Here is a 21,222-nt window from a genome sequence, read left to right as displayed (position 1 = left end):
AATAAGGAGACTTTTACACAATATTTAACACTGGTACGCTGACACTAATTTTGCTACTTTCTGATAGTTTGGAAAGGATTGGAAAATGACTTCCACAATAGCTCTTTCAAAGCAGTGCTCAGCATAGTGGTTCATGCACATCAGAAGCCTGGTAAGCACTCAGAGTGAACTAATACAATTATTTAACGAAAGGAAAAACTCTGACATTTTAGAATAAGACACTAAATAATTTATTTACAGCTCAATGCTAATCACTCCATGTTCAAATGACACTTGAAACAAGTTTATCATATGCTGGAGAGCTAGGGCCAAAAACAGGTTTTAGATAAACAACTGAGAAGCCACACAAGTGAAGGAGAAAATGTCTGAAATGTCCCATGCTTCTGAAGTATCTGTCCCAAAGGCTGTCCAGACTCAACAACATGGACACGTTGAGTGTGTATACATTTCCTCATCAAGGAACACGGTTCTCTCTCCCAGCTCACAGAAACAAATCCTGAAAATAATCATCAAATTCTTCTTCCCTATTAAAAAAGGTACAAATATTAATTATAATCAAGAGTACCCAATATAAATTAAAAAATCAGTAGAGTAAAAAATTAAGTGATATACAAAACTAATACAAATATTTTCATCTGGTATATTAGCTCTCATTCTGTATACCAGTGTGCTTTCATAATACAAATAACTCTAAGTCTCTAAACAATCACGTCTACGCTCAAAATGGTTAAAATTAGAATCCTTCATATGCTGGTACCTCGCTCAAAACCCCTCCGTTTTCTTTGAAGTACTTTGTGAAAGATCATTGCTCCTCTTTGCTTTTCTGGTTGACTTTACACCTTCTCTGTTCACTTCCCCAAATTACAATCTGCTTAAGAAATGCCTGAAACAGAAACTATGTCTAAAAAAATAAAGCACATCTTACTCTCAGGAATGTGAGGACATCTGTTCAGGCCACAGTGCTTTATTAGTCTGAGCAATGGATACATATTTATAGTTAGTAGAGGTTACATCTAAAGGAAGAACAGAGCTTTGAGGGAACACTGCATTCAGTATAACATGAAACATACACTGAGAAGTGCAGCACTAAGTAAGGTCAGTGTTTGCAGCCAGCCTCAAGTAGCCAAACAGCTGAGGCTTTGGAGTCAAGAACAAGTGCACTGAGCTATCTGTGGGTGGGAGGCTGAGATGCCTTCTGGCAAGGAATCCTCTACACCTGTGTAAATCTTCGAGGGGCTCCTCAGCATGGGTTATGAGAATTGTATCACCACGGGACAAGCTGTCCTAGATGCAACTGAACAGCGTCTCGGAAAGAATCCAAGCAAGAACAGAGGCTGCCTGTTAAAGTGAACTGACGCTGGACACACTGGCTGTTTGCATCCCAAAACAACGACTGGTAATAAACTTTCACCTTTCCAGGACACGGAGACTTTGGCACTAAATAAACATTCATGGCATTGAATATTTTCATTAACTGCTATCAAAAACAGCAGTACCCACAGCCACCTAAGCTGGAGATGGACTGGAGCGTCTCTGGATCAACTTACTGTGACTTTTCATCTGTCTCTGGCAGTGGACCCTTCCAGAGCTCAGAGTCTGAAGCACTGTCTTCCTCATCAGCATCTCCTGCTCATTTAGAAGAAAATATTGTCATTGTTTTTAACATAATACATTTTAAATTATTTACCAGTACAATTAATTAACTATGAATTTAACAATAATTTAGCTTCTACTTCTATGATTCCATAAAGCTTAACTTATTCCTCCAGATACAATAAATTTAAAAAATTAAACAATATTAAAAAATACCAGAGCCTCAGAAAAAAGAGAATGCAACTAGTACCTGAAGAACAACCTCACCTTGCTACACTAGAGTAGCAGCTGACTTAGTTACTTCCTGGATCACACAACAGAAATGAAATGAAGATTTTTGTAGAGAACCCCTATGGACAAGACCTATACTCACAAACAGCTCCTCAGGCTATGGGTTGTCACTGGAGAGGCCTCACTTGCTGATGTAATTACATCATGGAATAGTTTGTCTGTCTGATACTACACTATCCAATATTAAATAAATCTGAGTTGAGCATTAGATGATTCATGTGAGGTCTGGTCTATTTTGTTATATTTTAAAAATAGGAATGTGTTATCTTTACTGATTTTAGAAGTAATACATACTGTCACTGTCTAAAATAAAAGTAATCTGGAAATGTTTACTGTCCTATGGAAAAGTTATCCCAAGCCACAGTAATACAATCACTTTTTAAGTTTGGTTGGCTTTTACAATCTTATGATACATAATTACATGTATGTGTATAACATACACCTGTTAAAATTAATTGGATTATACTGTGCATAGTCTTGTAACTATAAAAGATTTGAGATAGCATAGACAGTTTTTCTTGACAATACATATAAATATGTCAAAGTTTTTATAATAAGATTGTTTTCTAGAATTTATTTTATTTTTAATGATGCATATGTATGTACAGGTATCTGCAGAGGGCTGAGGTATCAAATCTCCTAATGAAGGTGCTTAGAACTGAACTTGGAATCTCTCCAAGACCAATATGTGCTTTAACCACAGAGCCACCTATCTAGCCCCAGGAAAACTTTAAACAAACAAAACAACAAAAACAGTTACATAGAATTTGATTAACTGATCATAAATTCCTGATTGATGGGGATTTAGGCTGTTTTCCATTTTTATTTTTATTGGGGGTGAGTGTGGGTGAGTCTGGTGATTAAACCCAGGGTCTTAAACATGCTGGCGAGGCTCCACAGTGGGCACACAGTCCAACTAAGCTGTTTTTCTTGTTGCACAGTGTGCATTTCTGTCCATGTTTATCTACGGTGCTTATCTACTCCAAATAAAATATCAAATTCCAAAAGCAGCATCACTGGCCGCCACACATGTGTTCTAAACCCAGTTACAGGGCCAGGTTTTCCTCCAGAAGAAAGGTTACAATTTCAATTCCTCCCAACAATGTCTGAGAAGGTCTTTTCTCAGAATACGTTTTTCTAATTAAAGTAATAAGCATTATTTTTACAAAATGTCTGACAAATACTTCTCAAGTGTAACAGCACAATCTCACACAGAAGCTTAGTACTTGATGTGCTAACACATCCTAACAGTGTGCTCTTTACAGACCTTAACTTATACAACTCCCATATGGTTAAAGAAAAGATGCTAAATCAAGAATGACGTAATAAGAGATAATTCCCTTGTAGTTACCACTAGAGTTCTGACTTAACTCAGATTTGGCTTGCCAGTACAGAATGTCCTTCAGTTGAGCACAGAACAAAAATAAAGCCACATTGATTTGCCACGGTGGTTCTAGCCTTTTACCTGCTGGACTCTGATCCTTGAATCAATGCGTATGCCTGAACTTTGATCCTAACTAAACCTGTGTGGCACCAACTTTAGCAAATAGCAGGGGGAGGGTGCTGTCTAATGAGTATGTACACATGATGATGAAACTAGAAAGTCTTGGGGGAAGATTCCTGCTCCCTGTCAGCCATCACCACAGTTCCCATTGTCCTGAACTAATAACACAAGAAAGAATAAAATCTTCCACTCGCTGAGATAAGAAAGAACAGAAAACCCAATCATGCCTAATGAAGTCATCTGTATGGCATTACTGTCCAGAGTCAGAGAACAGAACCTACATGGCCTTTAAAAACAAGTGCCTAAGTCTCACACTGCAAACAGCTCTGGTGTTCACTCTCTTCCCTCTTAAGAATACTTTCCACAAGTCAGGTTCCTACACCAATTTCCTCTGTATAAGTGTTGTTTATGTGTTTAGTATGCATAGGTACAGTGTGTGCGTGTATGCATGGAGGCCAAAGGTCAACTTCTAGTGCTGTTCCTTGGGTCCTTTCACTGGCCTTGAACTCACTAAACAGATAAGGCTTCCTGACAAGAACTCAGAGATCTGCCTGTCCCTGCCTCCCCAGCAATAGTATTGAAAACGTGTGCTACCATACCTGGACATTTATTGTCCACTATTTTTATATACGTGCATATAGGGGTGCACATTCAGGACAGAGTATGGAGGCCAGACAACAAGCTATGGAAGTCAGTTCTACCCCACTCCCACATGAGTTCCAGGGATTAAACTGTTAAGTTTGGTGCAAGCACCTTCGCCCACTGAGCTGACCTTGGACCAGCTTTCAAAGTGGGCTCTGAGGACTGGATTCAATATCTCTTGCTTTCATGGAAGCACTGGACCAAATGAACTACTGCACCAGCCCAATAGTACTTCAATTTCCTGATACTAGATAATGCAATTTTACTTTTAAAAAGTTAAATCATCTTAAAACAAATCCCTCTGACTGAGTATTCACTGGAAAAGTGGCCAAATTACCGTAGAGAATCAAATCCATAGGAATAGACTAAATGATCTGTAAGGTCCCAATGAGTCTAAAACTTCCTGATTCCCTGAGGGTGAGAGTCACCACAAACAGTTAAAACTATAACCATCCGCCAGGCCCACGCAAAGCATACCACTAAGGGATGACAGGTCAAGCAGTCGGACTCTGTCAAGTCTGCAGTAATGATGGGCAACAATTAGTTCTTGTCTACTTTTCACTTTCATGTGTGTGACGTAATGTGAACACGCTACAATGCATGTGTGCAGGTCAGAGGACACATGAGTCTCAAGGACCGAACTAGGTCATCAGACTTGGCAGCAACAGCCTGTATCTGCTGAGCCACAGCCTGTCACTCTACTGGTCTCTGTGTATCTGCTCATCCACCTCTACTGCAAAATGAACCCAGTCACTGTAACCCTTCCAATAACAAGTAGCATCCAATCTGTCTCCTGAGACAGTTCACTTCCATTTGTCTGAGAATTCCAAGGGACAGTTTTCCTTAAATTGAGGCCAAAATGTGTTTTCAGGCTCTTTTATCTACAGATTCAAGTTCCATGAACCAATCACCAAAAATGCACCTCCCATCTAGTAACAGCCTCCAAACACCTCTACGTCTCATGTCCTCACATTCCTCCTCCTTTCTCTAACCATCTGTAGTTTACCAACATTCTACCCGCAGTATACAATTTTAGTTCTCGTAACATATTGGCTGCTCTGTGTTTGATCTGCTTCAGCCTTCAAAGTTCTCCTTAGTGTATGGTGCTTAAATGCTTTGAGTTTTCCCAAATGCTTGCATTTTGTGAATATTATATAATAACTAAAAACTCACTTGACTGAAGGATGGTGAATGTCTCTAATAACCATAATAAATGGCCAGGTATCAACTTGTGATCTGATCAATTCAGAGAGTAAATACAGACTGTTTAAAGTCTGGCATTTTTCTTTTGGCTGGCATTGCAACAGAGCTACAGATTATCAAGGACTTCGTGTGAGACAGACTTTTTGTGTATGTCTTCTCTTTTGACAATAATTCAATAAATCTGACCTGTTTATACCCACTTTACAAAAGAAGCAAGACATGGACAAATCAATTATTTAAGATGGATCTATCTATTATCTATCTATCTATCTATCTATCTATCTATCTATCTATCTGTCTGTCTGTCTGTCTGTCTGTCTGTCTGTCTATCTATCTATCTGTATCTATCTCTATCTATTTATCTATATCTATCTATCTATCTATCTGTATCTATCTATCTATATCTATCTATATCTATCTATCTATCTATCTATCTATCTATCTATATCTATCTATCTCTATCTATCTGTCTATCTATCTATACCTATCTATCTATATCTATCTATTTGTATCTCTATCTATCTATCTATCTATCTATCTATTATATTACAACATAAGTAATAAGTCTTCCATTTGACTCCCCAATAGTGAATGGTTATTGATAGTAAGAGCAAAAAAAGCACTGAGTTGGGGATTATAAACTTGTATCTAACCCTATTTTTAACACTAACTTTTTATCCTTAAATAATTTCCTTGAGCTCCCTGGTTCTCAGGGCATCTACTGAATAACTGAGAGCTAGATTCCATTTGCCTGTAATTCTAGAAATTTGGGAGAGTGAGACACAAGGATTATAAAGTCAAGAATAGCTTGAACTTGCCTCAAAATAAATCTGTACATTAAAATTTTTAAATAATAAAAATAGTATCTTTTAAAAACGGAGGGGAGGGCCAGCAGTGGAGAGCTGGCAGGGTGGTAAGGGGTGAATACTGCTCTTTCAGAGAGCCTCTGCTGGTTCCCAGCAGCCACACCACCAGCCTACAATTCCAACTCCAAGGGAGCCAATGCCCATCTCTTGCACTTCAATGGCACCTTCACTAAAGTAGATGTACTCACATATATAATTTAAGAAATGATAAAAACAAACCTTTACAATTTAAAAAATAAAGGTAGGTTTTTTTTTTCTACCACAAAGACTAAGGTTTAAAAACAACTTTTCTAACCCTACAGGAGATTCTTTTCTCAAAGCTGCCAGGAAAAAGGTAAATAAGCACCACAGTCCCTACCATTTCCAAGGGGCATTAGTCAGTGTGCTTGGGCTGTGGGGAGAAGAGCTCAGGGTTGTGGTCTGCCTTTGCAGTCTGGGACAGGCTTTGGTAAAGGAATACAATCCTGCGTCTACCTTTATACTGTGATCCCACCTTGTTTCCCAGTACTCTTTTATCACTAATTTGAAAGCAACCTAAGTACTTTTTAAGTCACTGGGAAAACTCTGGGAAGCACTTCATGGGAAATATAGGATCTGTAGCAATCCTTCGGTAAAATAGTGTTTTGAAAGAAGTGGTGACTACAAGACTAAAAGGCAGCATTCACAGCAAGAGCTTCTCACACGAGAACCACACTCCATGTGTCCAATCCAAAGCAGCGCAGGGCATTGACTCCTGCACAGGGAGATGCTTTCTTTAAATCCTGCCCACCTTTCCTTCCCATTCCAACCTTACCACACACAGCATAGTGTGAGACTGAAGTGTACACTCACCACGCTTACTAAAAATGATAATGCTTTCCATAATTAAAATAAGAGACTTTTAATTGTAAAAAAGTAGTTTACAATAAAATTGTAAGAGTAAATAAATATTTACTTTTTGTCCTTTAGGATTCTACTCATGTTATACAAAAACAAATATAACTCACAGCACAGTAGGATACAAATAAAAAAACCAAATTACAAGTGCTTTGAATCTATATATTTCTATTTAGATTCTATATTTCTATAAAGAAATGCTTGGTACTTACTGTTTCTAGTATCTTCTGACCTTTTTGAGGATGAATGTCCTGCAAAAAAAACAACAGTTTTTACCAAGCATCATCTTTGGATGATATTGATAGTTGTAGTTAAAGCTATAAATTCTCCACAAATTTTTTATGCTTTCTAAGAAAAAAGAAAAAGAAAAAAGAAAAAAAAAAAACCTTTTACTACTTTCAAGTCCCTTTTTCTTATCTCCTCAATTAAAATATTAGGTCCTTTTAGGTAGTGGTCATCGTATTTGTTCATAGAGCCTGGGACAGCTGATCGCTAACATATAACTTAAAAGCTGAAAGCCCATGAAAAGTCTTACATGGCTGTAAATAATAATGCGGATGATAGTAACAACAGCATCAATAATAAATCCCCTCTACTTTGTAGAGGTGCTCAGCTCTTCCACGGAACAGTGTACAGAAACTCCTTTTCCAGACTTCTTAAAGGTCACATACAAGTAGAAATGGAGGAAGTGAGCAGCCAGGACTTCTTCTTCCATACAGATGCTGAGCTTCTGCTCTACCACTGAGCCACACCCAGACCACACCCAGACCACACCCAGACCACACTCAGACCACACCCCTGCCCACAATCAAACGCAGCTGTCAAGGCTTTGCTTTGACAAAAAAACTAAAACTCATCTCTGCAGTAGATATTGCAGGGGACAAGAAGCAAAAAGAACAGAACATTTCTTGGTATATATTATAAAATACTATATTGTATCACATTTTTATACATATTTACATTACATAGAATGTATATTTATAAAATTAAATACTGTTTATGTTTAATTATATTAATTAAATTATATTTATATGGGACTGGAGAGATGGCTCAGTGGTTAAGAGCACTGACTTCTAAAGGTCCTGAGTTCAAATCCCAGCAACCACATGGAGGCTCACAACCATCTGTAACAAGATTCGATGCCTTCTTCCAGTGTCTGAAGACAGCCACAGTGTACTCATATAAATAAAATAAACAAATCTTTAAAAATTATATTTATATAATTAAATATTATAATTTTTCTAACTAAATAACATATATAAACATATATATAGTTTTTAGAGACAAGTTTTCTTTGTGTAGCACTGGCTGTCCTGGAACTTGCTCTGTAGACCAGGATGGCCTCAAACTCAGAGATCTGCCTGCCAGTACCTCCCAAGTGCCGGGATTAAAGGCATGCACCACCAGCACCCAGCTGTATACATATGTGTAAGTCAGCACTCTGCAGAGCCCCCAGCTGTATACATATGTGTAAGTCAGCACTCTGCAGAGCCCCCAGCTGTATACATATGTGTAAGTCAGCACTCTGCAGAGCCCCCAGCTGTATACATATGTGTAAGTCAGCACTCTGCAGAGCCCCCAGCTGTATACATATGTGTAAGTTAGCACTCTGCAGAGCCCCCAGCTGTATACATATGTGTAAGTCAGCACTCTGCAGAGCCCTCAGGAACAGGCCCTCAGGAGAGATTCCTGGAGGGCGATAAAATAAAAGACCAGGTGACAAAACAGCACCCAACAAAACTGATGAGAGGCCGAGAAGCCTAAGGTTTAGTCTCTTAGAAGCCAAAGGGCTTTCAAGAAGTGGAGGTGTTCAATGGGCTGCAGAGATGGCCCAGTGGTTAAGAGCACTGACTGCTCTTCCAGAGGTCCTGAGGTCAAATCCCAGCAACTACATAGTGGCTCACAACCATCTGTAATGGGATTTGATGCCCTCTTCTGGTGTGTCTGAAAATAAATAGTGTACTCAGATAAATAAAATAAAAAAAATCTTTTTAAAAAAGTAGGTGGAAAGGTTAGGGTTCCTCTGCAAACCCACTGACATAAATAGAACCAAAGTGGGAAAGTACAGGTTGTCAAAGAAACATGCTAGCACCATCTACCACGTGAAGGCTACTGTGCGTGAGAGTGGGTTCCTCTTCCCTGAGATGCTGAAGCAGTCACAACCACCACATGTTGAGCCTTTTGCACACGTCTCTATATGAGGACCCACAAATTCTCAGGGTCCTCATACAGTAACTTCAGACCAATTTAGAGCTGATCACAACACTGATGGCCAGAGTACCATAGTTTGAAAAGCAAAATGCTACAACAATTTTTTGATTGTGTTTAGGACTGATTTATGGAGTTTCTTCAACTATTAAAAAAATGAATGAATTCACTGATTCCCTCACTCATATCTACTAAATAAATGCTTCTTATGGTCTTAGGAATTGAGGATGAGTTAAACAGGTACGAAATTCATAATCCCTTCTCTCACAGAAATAAATGATTTCAAGGGTCCTGTGCATCTCTAAACAAGTCCAGGCTGCTCTTAGAAGGCATAACAGGGGTCTAAGCTAGGTTGGGGAAGTGAGACAGATGTTAAGAAGGGCCTTCCAATGGAGCTGAAGTGAAACGTGCAGGGTGAGGCTGCTCGAGGGGAAATGGAGAGAGAAGATATTGAACATTTCTCCAAGAGAGTGTATCTGTATCCATGTATTTCATTCCTTTCTTGCAAAAGCAAACCACTCTTCAATCACAAGCTATTGATCTGTCTTAGTTTCTTTTCTACACATTCATTCTACCACATAGCACTCAGCTGTCCACCAGCCCTTCACTGACTTATAGAGTGCACAGTCTCACGTAAGCAGGCAAGGGATGTCACGGGATAAAACCGTGAATGCCAACTGTCCAGTCATTATTAAAGATTACTCCAAATTAAGAAAGTCTAGGTAGAGATGAGCTCTCCCTTAATTTACAATAAGCCACAATTACATGGTATGATTACAGTAAGATAATATTATTAATTCAATAATAGATCTAACCAAATTCCCAAATGCCATATTACTATTTCAGTATATTAGAATAAATACAAATTTTTAAAACTCAGATGAGATTTTCACACTTATTTATTGACACTTATTTTGGAGTTAGGAATTAAGATAGAAATGAAAAGGCTTTCAGCCTCAAATGCCAGCTCTCAAAAACAACAGAATAACACATCTATAACCACCCATTCCAATTCAGTGATATTTTGTACTATACATTATAACTGCATGGCATTGTGATATGCAAGAAGGAAAAATATGCATAAAGGAATGAGCCCGAGCCAACTATCTTCCTATCTAGAGCAAGGGGGCCCTCTCCTGTCCAGATCTTATATTAACATTGGGTTAAATTCAGTAGCAGTTACAGCTGATTATCTCCTGGTGCAAAAAACCAACTAGAAGTAACCTTCCTAACCTTCCTAACAGCTAACACGGTGGGCATTAGTCAAGTTGCTAAATAAACTATCTCCGTTTTTCTCTTAATCCTATAAGACAGCTACTATAATCAAGATTTTCGATTGAATAACAGACTGTTACACTGCTTTACGGTTCTTGGAAAGCCTTCAAGTTCTCATCTGACTCTTGATGAATATCCAGGCAGGTGTTCCATGTTACCCCAGCATACATGGAAAAAGTAAGCCCAAAAGAGTCAGTGTCTTATCAAAGTTATAAAGCTTAGATACACCCAGGAGTTTAACGCTGTTTGCATTGTTATATAATACTATAGTATATGCCCAAAAGGAACCAAAACCAATTCTGTTCTTAAAACTGCTTATGTGACTACAAATTCACATCTGAGTTCCTAACCACTCTCAGTTGCTCTAAAACAGAGCTCTAAACACATGCCCAGGTGGCCGCTGGTTAAAGCTGCGGCCGACCGTATCTCACATTCAGAACAAGGAGCTCTCAGTTCTCTTTTACCTTCATCCTTGGAAGCTTCCTCTGAAGATGATGATCTGGATTTCTTATGAGGTGACTCGCCAAACTCAGTCCTGGTTTTAGACTTTCTTTTTTTTGACTTGATTTCTTTTCTCCTTTACGTTAAACAACAACAATGATGTCAAATTTTTCAACTGATTTTATAAAACAAAAATCTGAATTAAAGAAAATAGTTAAAGTACATATAATTTATATAATAAGGAACCTTGAGATAGGGTATCTGCACGTAACCTTAGTTGTACTGAAACTCACTCTGTAGACCAGGCTGGACTCAAACTCACAGAGATCTACCTGTATCTGTCTCCAGAGTGCTGAGAGTAAAGGTATATGCCACCACTACCAGGATAGAGTATGTAAATTAAGATCATTCTGTAAGATGATAAAGCCTAAACAGAGACAAAGAACTATTCTATAAACTTTCTACACGAACAGTGCATGCTATATGTCCACTCCCTTTTCCAGCACATAACTCAAATCCACTGAGCACTGAGAAGCAAGAAACAAGTCTTGTGACAGATCTAATCCCACAGTGAGTGATGCTCACCTCTCAGAATAAAGACTATAGTAAACATATCCAGGAATAGAGATAGAAAGTCAGATGTCAAAGTCAGACAACTTCTAATTTACCTTCTTATTGCTCTGCCTTTACCTCTTCTAGGCCAGATTTAATAGTAATCATTGAGAAACTCTAGCTTCTAGGGAAGAAGCACTAGGGAGGCAGAGGTATTCGGATCTCTGTGAGTTAGAGGCCAGCTTGGCCTACAGCGTGAGTTCCAGGACAGCCAGGGCTACACAGAAAAACACTGACTTGAAAAACAAAACAACAAACGTCTGTTTAAAAGTCACAAGAAGAACTGGAGAGATGGTTCAATGGGTAAGAGCATCTGCAATGAAAATATGAGGAATCTGAATCCCAAGAATTCACATACATGTCAGGGGTGACCATGTTCACCAATAATCTTGGTGCTAAGGGGCAGGAAGGTGTAGACCAGAGTCAGGAGCATCACTGTGGCTCACTAGTCAGACTAGTCAAAAACAGCAAGCTTCAGGTTTAACGAGAGACCTTGTCTTAGTGAGTAATGGTGAGACAGTCCCAGAGCACACACTCAGTGTCCTCCTTTAGCTTCCCAAGAAACACATGGGCACACAGGTCCACAGGCATGCAAGCATGCTCTGTTTTATGCTGTAAGCTTTATAACATCATTTCTAGGATTATTATAGTGTCTGGCCATTGGTTCCAAATTAACACCAGGCATCTATCTATACACAGACCTTCACATAGACTTGCTTAGCTCGATCAGGGCAGAGTGAATCTCCAATTCCATGGATCACTCAATGATGCTCTATTTTCTAAACAAATCCACTTTCCAAATTGAGATTTAAACAGTCAGTGTGATAAAAATAAGTATGGCCTATTTTAAAAGAAAAATTACCTGTGATGAAAATTTAATTTAAAGGAACATTCTTGGCATAATCCTAAAAGAAAAAAAAATACAACTGAGCTTCTGATTCCATGTAATTATATTGTTACTCCATTTTAATTGTCATTTCTCATGTTCTTTATATCCCTTACTATATACAGAAGATAATATAAAGAAAATAATCTAACAAAATTATATCTCAAAATTATATTACAACATTTGAGGATTAAAAATATTTTAACGATGCTTTGTTTTAATTTTTTTTTACAATATATTTGATCATATCCTTTCTCCTCCCTCAGTTTCTCTAAGATATCCCCCACTTCATATTTTCTCTCTTTTGAAAAAAGATCACTCCATTAAAGAAAACTTATTTTTCCTTTCCCAGCATCTAGCAATCACACACAGCTTCCTGGTTAGGGGTAGAAGTCCATGTCGGTGCTGGGATTCTAGATGGTTTGAACTTGGGGTGTCTTATGTATACTGTCTTTGTGTATCTGCCCTGTTATATCTGAAAACGCTGTTTTAAAGGTGCTTTAGAAAAAGATCTATCCATTGTATTTCATAGACAAAATTAGTATCTGACATCAAAGATCTCTCTAAATATAACAACATGATATAATAATATACATATAATAATAGTAGTAATAACATTTATTATTATAATAATATATTAATAGATAATATTATTTTAAAATAATACTATATAAAATAATATTAATATACTACTAATAAAATAATGATAATAATTATTATTACTATTATTATTTGTGTATAGCCATCTCCTCTGAAGTATTCAAAACTTTCAAGTAAACAGAAAAAGAATGTTCAAATTCGTCCACTATAAATACTTCCTCTTTTCCCTAGTCTCATTCCAAACTGGCTGACTTTTCCAGACAGGTGCTTGTAAGAGGAACTCACAGAAACCAGTCTGTACCACCAGGATCAGAAGAGAAGGCTCTATTGAAGATAGCATATGCTTTCCTTGTGAGAGAAACAAAGCTGAAACGGAGCTGGAAGCTTCCTCTCTACGGGCTAGCTTTCATAGGGCCAGAGGGTACTGTGCAGATTGCTCTGGGAGAGTCGTCATCAATGGTCTCACTCAGCTATTAATCCTTCAGGTTACACAGCCCATCTTCTTGGCAAGATGTTCCCACTGACATGATAGTGGCACAGTTATGGGGTAACTGTAAAACCAGCTGATTTGGATGGAGGAGAAAAGTCACATGAAGTACTGGAAATCTTACTCTAAATATGCTTGTCATAAGCTTGTGGGTGGTCCTAGTAGGGAAGCTATTGCTACTGCTTTCCTAAAGTCTGGTGTGCTTGTCAAATCATCTCCTAATGACTCAGAATGTTGGTAGGTCAACTTTTTTGCAGTGGGAAACAATTGTGAGTACAGAGATTCATAACTGGTCAAAGTGCTGAGAATAACTGGCTCCGCTCTTAATAGAAAACCTATATTAAAACCTCCAAGGCCCAGGGAACGTCTCCATCAAGAAAGCAGAAGAAAAAAAAAAACCCAAAGGTTGCACGGTATGTCGTATAACTCTGTCCTCTGATCATGACGTAACCACTATACCCTTGAACTCTCAGCAGCTGTGAGTACTTGTACCAACCTGCATACTACTAAATGCATGAACATTTCATCTTTGCAGAATTGGGGGAGACTCATGAGTATTACTTCAACTTACTCCTGAAGACTTTTTCAGAGATGTATCAACTAGTAAGTAGACACGTGTAAATAATCTCTCACCATGTAAGTAACCTTAACTACACTTATTGAGTCACACACACACATTCTCACACATGCACACACACATGTATGAAAATGTCACGGTGAAACCCATTATTAAGTAAAATTAATGTATTATATTAAGTTAGTTAAGTAAAAACTTCTTTAAAAGGATGCTTCCCAAACTTTTCACTCACTATCAAAGAGGAAATTTATTTATTACTGATACCACACTACGACTACACAATCAGACATAAGGTATATACTGCCTTTTCTGATACTGTTACTTAGACTCTTAATCTAGTGCTACCCTCAAGCTTGTGACAGCTCCCCTCTACAAGTTACCAGCTGAAATCTGACATTAGAATTGTCTTATCAAAGTGCTGACATAATGCTGAAGACTTTAGATTCAAAATTTATCTGGGGTTTGGGGAAACTAAAAAGAAAAATATACTTTGAGAAAAATATAGTAAATCTTTTAAAATTGAGTTAGTTATAAATAGTACATACATTTTTCAATTCTAAATTCACGATAAACTTGGAAGAAATCAACTGTTTCTCCACTGAATACAACTCACTTAATTTAACAAGTGCATTTCTCTTTTCTCCGTGCTCAGTGTAACCGAAATTGACTTCCCAGCTCTTCAAGCCTTCTTTTTCATCACAACATTTATTTCCACAGAAAAACTGGCCTGCAAAAGAAAAGGACTGTCACCCACAGTACATGACAGGATTCGCCTACAAACCTATTACCTCTACCATTTTCTTTTAAAATTGTAAAATAAATATAATAAATGCAATACAAATTCAACATGAAAAATAATTGACCACAATAATTACAGTATGCATATACTGAAGTATGAAATCAAAGAGATGCTTTTTTCTTTTTGCAATAGGAACTGAACCTAGGACCTTGTGCATGCAAAGTATTTGCTTTACCATTAAACCACATCCCAGCACTTTGAAAAAACAAACAAACAAACAAAAACTATTATTATTTCTTGCTTGCTACATTGCCTAAGCTGACCTAGAACTTGTTCTAAAGGTAGGAATGAACCTGCAGACATCCCCAGGGTAGCGAGGACCATGAGACTGTGCCACCAGACCTGGCTAAAGTGCTGAACTTTTAAAACAAAAACTGTCGCAGAATTCTTGTTGGTAAATGAACTGTTTATTTAAGTAGAGTTTTAGTGAATCCACATTAGAGAATCTTACACTTTGGAAAGTGAAAATATTAAGTATACTAACTAAAACCCTGAAAGAGATCATTTCTCAAAATACATGCTCTTAAATGTGAGTCCTTTCAGTATTTAACTAAATGTTAAAATTGATGTTTTCAAGTATATCACTTACTTAAAATTCTAGCTAAAAACTTCTAAGGACAACAAATAATTTGGATGTGATAGAACAACTCAAAAGACTCTATTTTGGAAGAAAAAGAGAAAGTAAAAATGATTTATACAAAGAACAATTTCCACCACAATAATTTGCACCAAGAGTAACAAACAGAAACCATGAATTCCTTTTCATAAAACGTAAGACTGCCAAAATGAAATTCTAACATCAGCATCCAAAAGTCTAATTTGTAACGAAGTCTTCTGAAGTAGGATCTATCACATGTGTGGCCCGGACTAACCTCAAAGTCATTACGTAGCAGAGGATGACTTGAACTTAAAACACATTGTTTGCATGCATGCATGCATGCATCTATCTATCTATCTATCTATCTATCTATCTATCTATCTATCTATCTATCTATCTATCTATCCATCCATCTAGTGTGTGTGTATACATACATGAAATCAATCTATCTTATCTATATCTATCTATCTATCTATCTATCTATCTATCTATCTATCTATCTATCTATCGTGTGTGTATACATACATGAAATCTATCTATCTATCTATCTATCTATCTATCTCTATCTATCTATCTATCTAGTGTGTGTGTATACATACATGAAATCTATCTATCTATCTATCTATCTATCTATCTATCTATCTATCTATCTATCCATCTATCTTAGTGTGTGTGTATACATACATGCCATGCCACAAAATGAGTAAGGAAGTCACAGAATGACTAAGTCATCCCAAATGAAGAGCTAACTAAATAAGCACACATTTAGCATAGCAATGTCTGTTAAACAGCAGCCACAACATTCTATTTTAACAGAGCAACAGCTTGTTTTCTGCTTCTCCATTAGCCCTATCTGCACTTAAGAACTTAGAGAATGCCTGTCATTTTTAAAAGCAGTTTTATATACTCTCCTAAAAATTTCACTTGACAAAATTAATACATATATTTTTATTAGTGACATTCCAAATCTCTCATAATTTTAGGTAAAGATACAAAATAAAACATGACCTTAATAAAAATTTTAATTACCTTATCTTTTAAAATGTTTACTTAGCTGTGGGGTGGGAGAGTAGGGGAATGGGGAGCTGGGGACGGTGGTGGCACTGGTGTACACCTTTAATTCCAGCACTCAGGAGGCAGAGGCAGGAGGATCTCAAGTTCCTGGCCAGCCTCATTTACAGAGCAAGACCAGGACAGCCAGGACTACACAGAAACCCCTGCCTTAAAAAACAAAACCAAAAGATTTATTTCCTATTGTGTGTGCTTGGCATGTGTGTGTGTGAGCACACATTGTATGCATGTGCATGGCATGCATGTGGAGATCAGAGAACAATGCTGTTGAGTGTGTTCTCTCCTTCAACTCTGGCTCCAGGGATTGAAATGCAGTCGCTAGGCTGGTGTGGCAGTGTTCTTATCCACGGACCACCTCACTGACCCAAGAGCTGCTTTAAGTTCATTCTCTTTCCTTCTCTTCTACAGTGCCTTCATCATTCACAGAAGGCATCCCTGCCATTTATACTTGTGTGTGCCAGGCATGGTGCTGGGAGAGGTCAGAAGAGGCTTCTGATCCCCTGGAACTCCACTTCTTACCACCCTGAATGCTTGATGGTTTGATATTAGCCTAAATATTTGAGTTCAACCTAGAACTAGGCTGTACAAAACTCCTATTGGGTTCATGTGTAATATTTAACTTCTTTCAAAATATTGATTTTTATTAGAATACAGTACTAGCAATATTTTATTATAATTGGTAATCAAACATTTACTTGATCCTTGTTATTAAATCTTTAATTCTTATAAAACTGTCCACATATCCTCAAATATTCTAAGGACCAAATTCTAAAGAAGTCATGAAAGCATTAAATCCTGATCTTTGCTAATTATAGCAATGATTTCAATTCTATATGACAAAATAAGCTGTGTTCTATTAGAAAGTAATTTTTTAAAAAAGTTACCTTTTCCTGAAATTACTTCTTTTTCTATTCGCCACCTAAATCCAAACTGGTGGGAAAAAAATGTAAATACAAATTTTAAACTAATATATGTACACATCTAAACACAAAGTCAACAATAATGACATTTTCAGCCTGAAAAATAAACTTAATTATCAATGTGATGGCTTTTTCTCTTTTTACAGGAACTTGAGGATATCTCCTGACAATTACCAACCTCTGTTAAAAATGACCTTTAACATACCTAAAAGCTACAGGATAGCATCTGCACTTATAAACTATGTGTAGTAAGCAGTACTAACAAGGACAGGGTACTACGGTTATGGCCAAGGGCATTACTTCAACATGTTAACCCTGAGAATCTACACTAAGGAAGAATCAGGGGCTGGAGAGATGCCCAGAGTGTAAGAGCACTGCCTGCTAGTGTGGACAACCAGGTGCAACTCCCAGCATCCATGTGGTGGCTCACAACTGCTTGCAACTCCAGCCTGGAGGATCTGACATCTTCCTGCCTCCACAGGCACTGCATACATGTGGTACACAGATATACATACAGGCAAAACAGCCATACACACTTTTTAAAGGGGAAAAATATAAATAATTCAAATAAAACATTCAATTTCTTGTTAACATTCAGACTAAAAACCATTTATATCTTAATTTGTCAAATTTATATCTTAAGTTCATATAGAGATTCAAAAAACGTCCAAACATCCTAGTTAAAATGTAAATAAAAATAAAATTCTCAAATCTATGGGGAAAAAGTAGAGCAAGTAAGTATCAAAAAAAAAAAAAAAAAGAGGTAAAAATTTTAAATTACTCCCTTTCATTTTGTGCTGAAGTTTCTATCTGTGTGTAGAGATAGATGTCATTCAACACTGTCTTGGAGTGTCTACTGAGGCACAAAGTCAAATGTATTACTAGAAAGAGTTTTCTAAACATTTTCATTTATTCATTAATCTATTTAACAAATATACTTGTTAAGCAACTATTTATTGGACTTGTATTTCAAATGAAAATAACAGGTAATTATTAAAATAATGTCTTGTTAAATCTTTGAAAAAACAATGGGACTGAAGAGATGGCTCGGCTGTTAAGAGTGCTTAGTGCTGCTGCTGCAGAAGACCAGGGTTTAGTTGCTAATATCCAGAGTAGATCATAACCATCTAAGCCTTCAGTACTAGGGCATCTGACACTCTCTTCTGGTTTCCACAGACACAATACACCCATGTACATGCATACACATGCAGGCAAACATTCATGCACATCAAACAAAAATAAACAAATCTTTTGTTTAAAGATTAATTTACTTATTATGTATATGACTACACTGTCCTTGACACACCAGAAGAGGGCATCAGTTTCAGTTACAGATGGTTGTGAGCCACCATGTATTTGTTGGGAATTGAACTCATGACCTCAGGAAGAGCAGTCAATGATCTTAATTACTAAGCCATCTCTCCAGCTCCCCAGAATAAGCAAACCCTTACAGAGCAATATTGTTATAATCTTATGGGGAGTTAGAAGCTGCTGTGTGTCCTCATATCCTTTAGCAACCCCAGTTCTTCTCACAGGATTCAAGCTGCACTTATTCAATACTTAGTCCTGAATCCTGCTTCCCACAACACAGATCCTGTCTACTTGGACTTTTTATAAAAGAAAATAGCTTTTGGCTCATTTAAGGCAGTGTTTTTCCTTTTTTCTTTCCCCACATTTCCTTGTGGCTGAATCTAATTCTAGTTGAAAGATGGACTCAAATACAGTCTCAAATGTGGAAAATTTTCAAAGAAAAGAACAGGAATACAGAGCAAAGGAAGAGTCATTAGATGTGCCTTAAGTATCTACTGTGTAGAGTAGGCACTGATTAATTAAGAGCTATTTAAAGTGAATAAAGTACTATCTGTGTAAATGAAGCGAAGAGAAAATACATCCTAACTCTGGAACCATGATGTAAGTTGACTTTTTTCAGCACGTCAAACATGGTATACTAGAACACAGAACTATTACATTCCCCAAATACATCCCCTCCAAACTCCCTATTCTCTCATTTCTATTTGATTTATTATCACTTATCTTCTCACATGCAGTTACCATATTCTAACAAAATATAATTTCTACCAGAATTATTCTCCTTAACGTGATCACATGAGGGCATGCATGTGGGGGGGGGGCAGAAGAGGGCAGAAGAGTGCCTTAGGTGCCTTACTCACCCTTACCTATTCCTTTGACGCAGTCTCTCCCCATCCCTCGGGTTTGTAATTTCGCTAAGAGTTGGGACTAGGATGGAAGCTAGCAAGCTCCAGAGATCCTATCTCTGACCACATCCAGGCTGGTACTGAGGGTGTGCATGCATGTGTGTTTACATATGTGTGGTTGCCGGCCTTGTTACATGGGTGCTGAAATCCAAACTCTGACCCTCAGGCCCCTATGGCTCCTCAGCAAGCACTCTTAACCACTGAGCCATCTTTCCAGCTCCCTGATTCTAGTAATCATTTTAAATAGAGACTTTAAACACATTGTGTATTATCTCTTCTCCTCAGAAAGACTACAACATTTTTTTCGAGACAGAATCTCCCCCAGACTTGCTATGCAGCCTGGGCTGGCCCTGAAGTCACAATCCTGCCATTGCTTCTTGAATGCTGGGTGTACAGTTCACACGATCACACCCATCAAGACTGCAGCTTTTTCTGAAGGACAGTCACTATATAGAGTGTCCACTCCAATTTCAATAAATACTGGAGTGTGTCATAAAAAAAAAATCCATGTCTTAAAAATCTACTTTGCCACATGACCCTAGAAAGGTACTTCAGACTTGGTTTACAATCTAGTGACTAGAGTTAAATAGTAGTATTCCAAGCTGTTGTGGTGATTCCAAATTAGTTATTATGGTAATTAGTTGGTACAGACAAATGCTCTAAAATGGCATCATTCACAATTTGTTTGCAGGGAAGTCTTTGGTCTACCACAGCCATACAGATTTGTATCAGGAATATGCAAAGTAATTATTGCTACTGTCTGTACAGAACTAGAAAACAACTTACAAACTAAAGACACTAAAGAAATCAAAACAAACAAAAAAATAAATCCTTAGAATTTCTTTTAAGATAGTTGTTTATAAATGGATTATTTTTAGTAAAATACAAATATTCACTCATTCCTTTTGATATTTCCAACTGAGATCATCCATTCTTGGATTACCTTCTCTAGTTCCTATGGAAATTGAGATAGGAATAAAATTTGCCTTAATATTAACTATAGATGAAATGTGGAAATGGGAATCTGCCACTACTAATTAACACTGACTGAAAGTTAATTTTACCAAAATAGAAATATTTATGTAGCAAAAGTGCATCTGCCACTCCATAAATGGCAATCAATCAAAAAACTGCTGATTTAAAACACGAGCTATGAAAAGAGACATCCTTCCGAAGTGTCTCAAGATGAGAGCCCGGATGGAGTCCAGTTGCCACTGTGTGTAATTTTAGACTTATAAACACAAAGCTCCCATCCTTCATAAATCTCAATTCCTTTAAACCTCATGGCCACAGAGGTTAAGCAGTCAAAATGATATTCCAAAGGGCAAGATAACAGATTCAAATCAGCGCCACAAAAGAACAATGCGGGTCACAGTAGTTAATAAAAATTGATTCTAAAGTTGAACAAGAGCTCCAGCTATAAATATTGATAGGACATACCTTATTTTCTTTGTATCTACTGAGATCAGCTATACAGTATTCCCTGAATAATTTATCATAGTATTTCTTTGCAAGTCTCTTCTCCCTAAATTCATAAAAATTATGTATTATACATTC

The 21,222-nt window shown here is 37.3% G+C and overlaps 1 protein-coding gene across 1 annotated transcript in view; it reads right to left on the bottom strand.

Moving 5' to 3' along the window:
- Positions 1-214: 214 nt before the first annotated feature.
- The window catches only part of LOC308418216 (protein FRA10AC1 homolog), a 30,413-nt gene continuing 9,405 nt past the window's right edge, over positions 215-21,222 (bottom strand). Inside the window, exons 7-14 of the mRNA XM_080913595.1 lie at positions 21,106-21,190; positions 17,414-17,459; positions 14,675-14,788; positions 12,374-12,416; positions 10,923-11,035; positions 7,188-7,226; positions 1,548-1,626; positions 215-524 (exon numbers count right to left, since the gene is read on the bottom strand). Of these exons, the coding sequence (XP_080769721.1) occupies positions 482-524; positions 1,548-1,626; positions 7,188-7,226; positions 10,923-11,035; positions 12,374-12,416; positions 14,675-14,788; positions 17,414-17,459; positions 21,106-21,190 (562 nt within the window). The 3' untranslated portion in view covers positions 215-481. The remainder of the gene's footprint in view (positions 525-1,547; positions 1,627-7,187; positions 7,227-10,922; positions 11,036-12,373; positions 12,417-14,674; positions 14,789-17,413; positions 17,460-21,105; positions 21,191-21,222) is intronic.

The sequence above is a fragment of the Micromys minutus genome (genome assembly GCF_963924665.1).
Source record: "Micromys minutus genome assembly, chromosome: 2".
Lineage (NCBI taxonomy): Eukaryota > Metazoa > Chordata > Mammalia > Rodentia > Muridae > Micromys > Micromys minutus.
The sequence above is the reverse complement of the archived record's forward strand: the minus strand, read 5'-3'. Positions and strand labels throughout refer to the sequence as shown.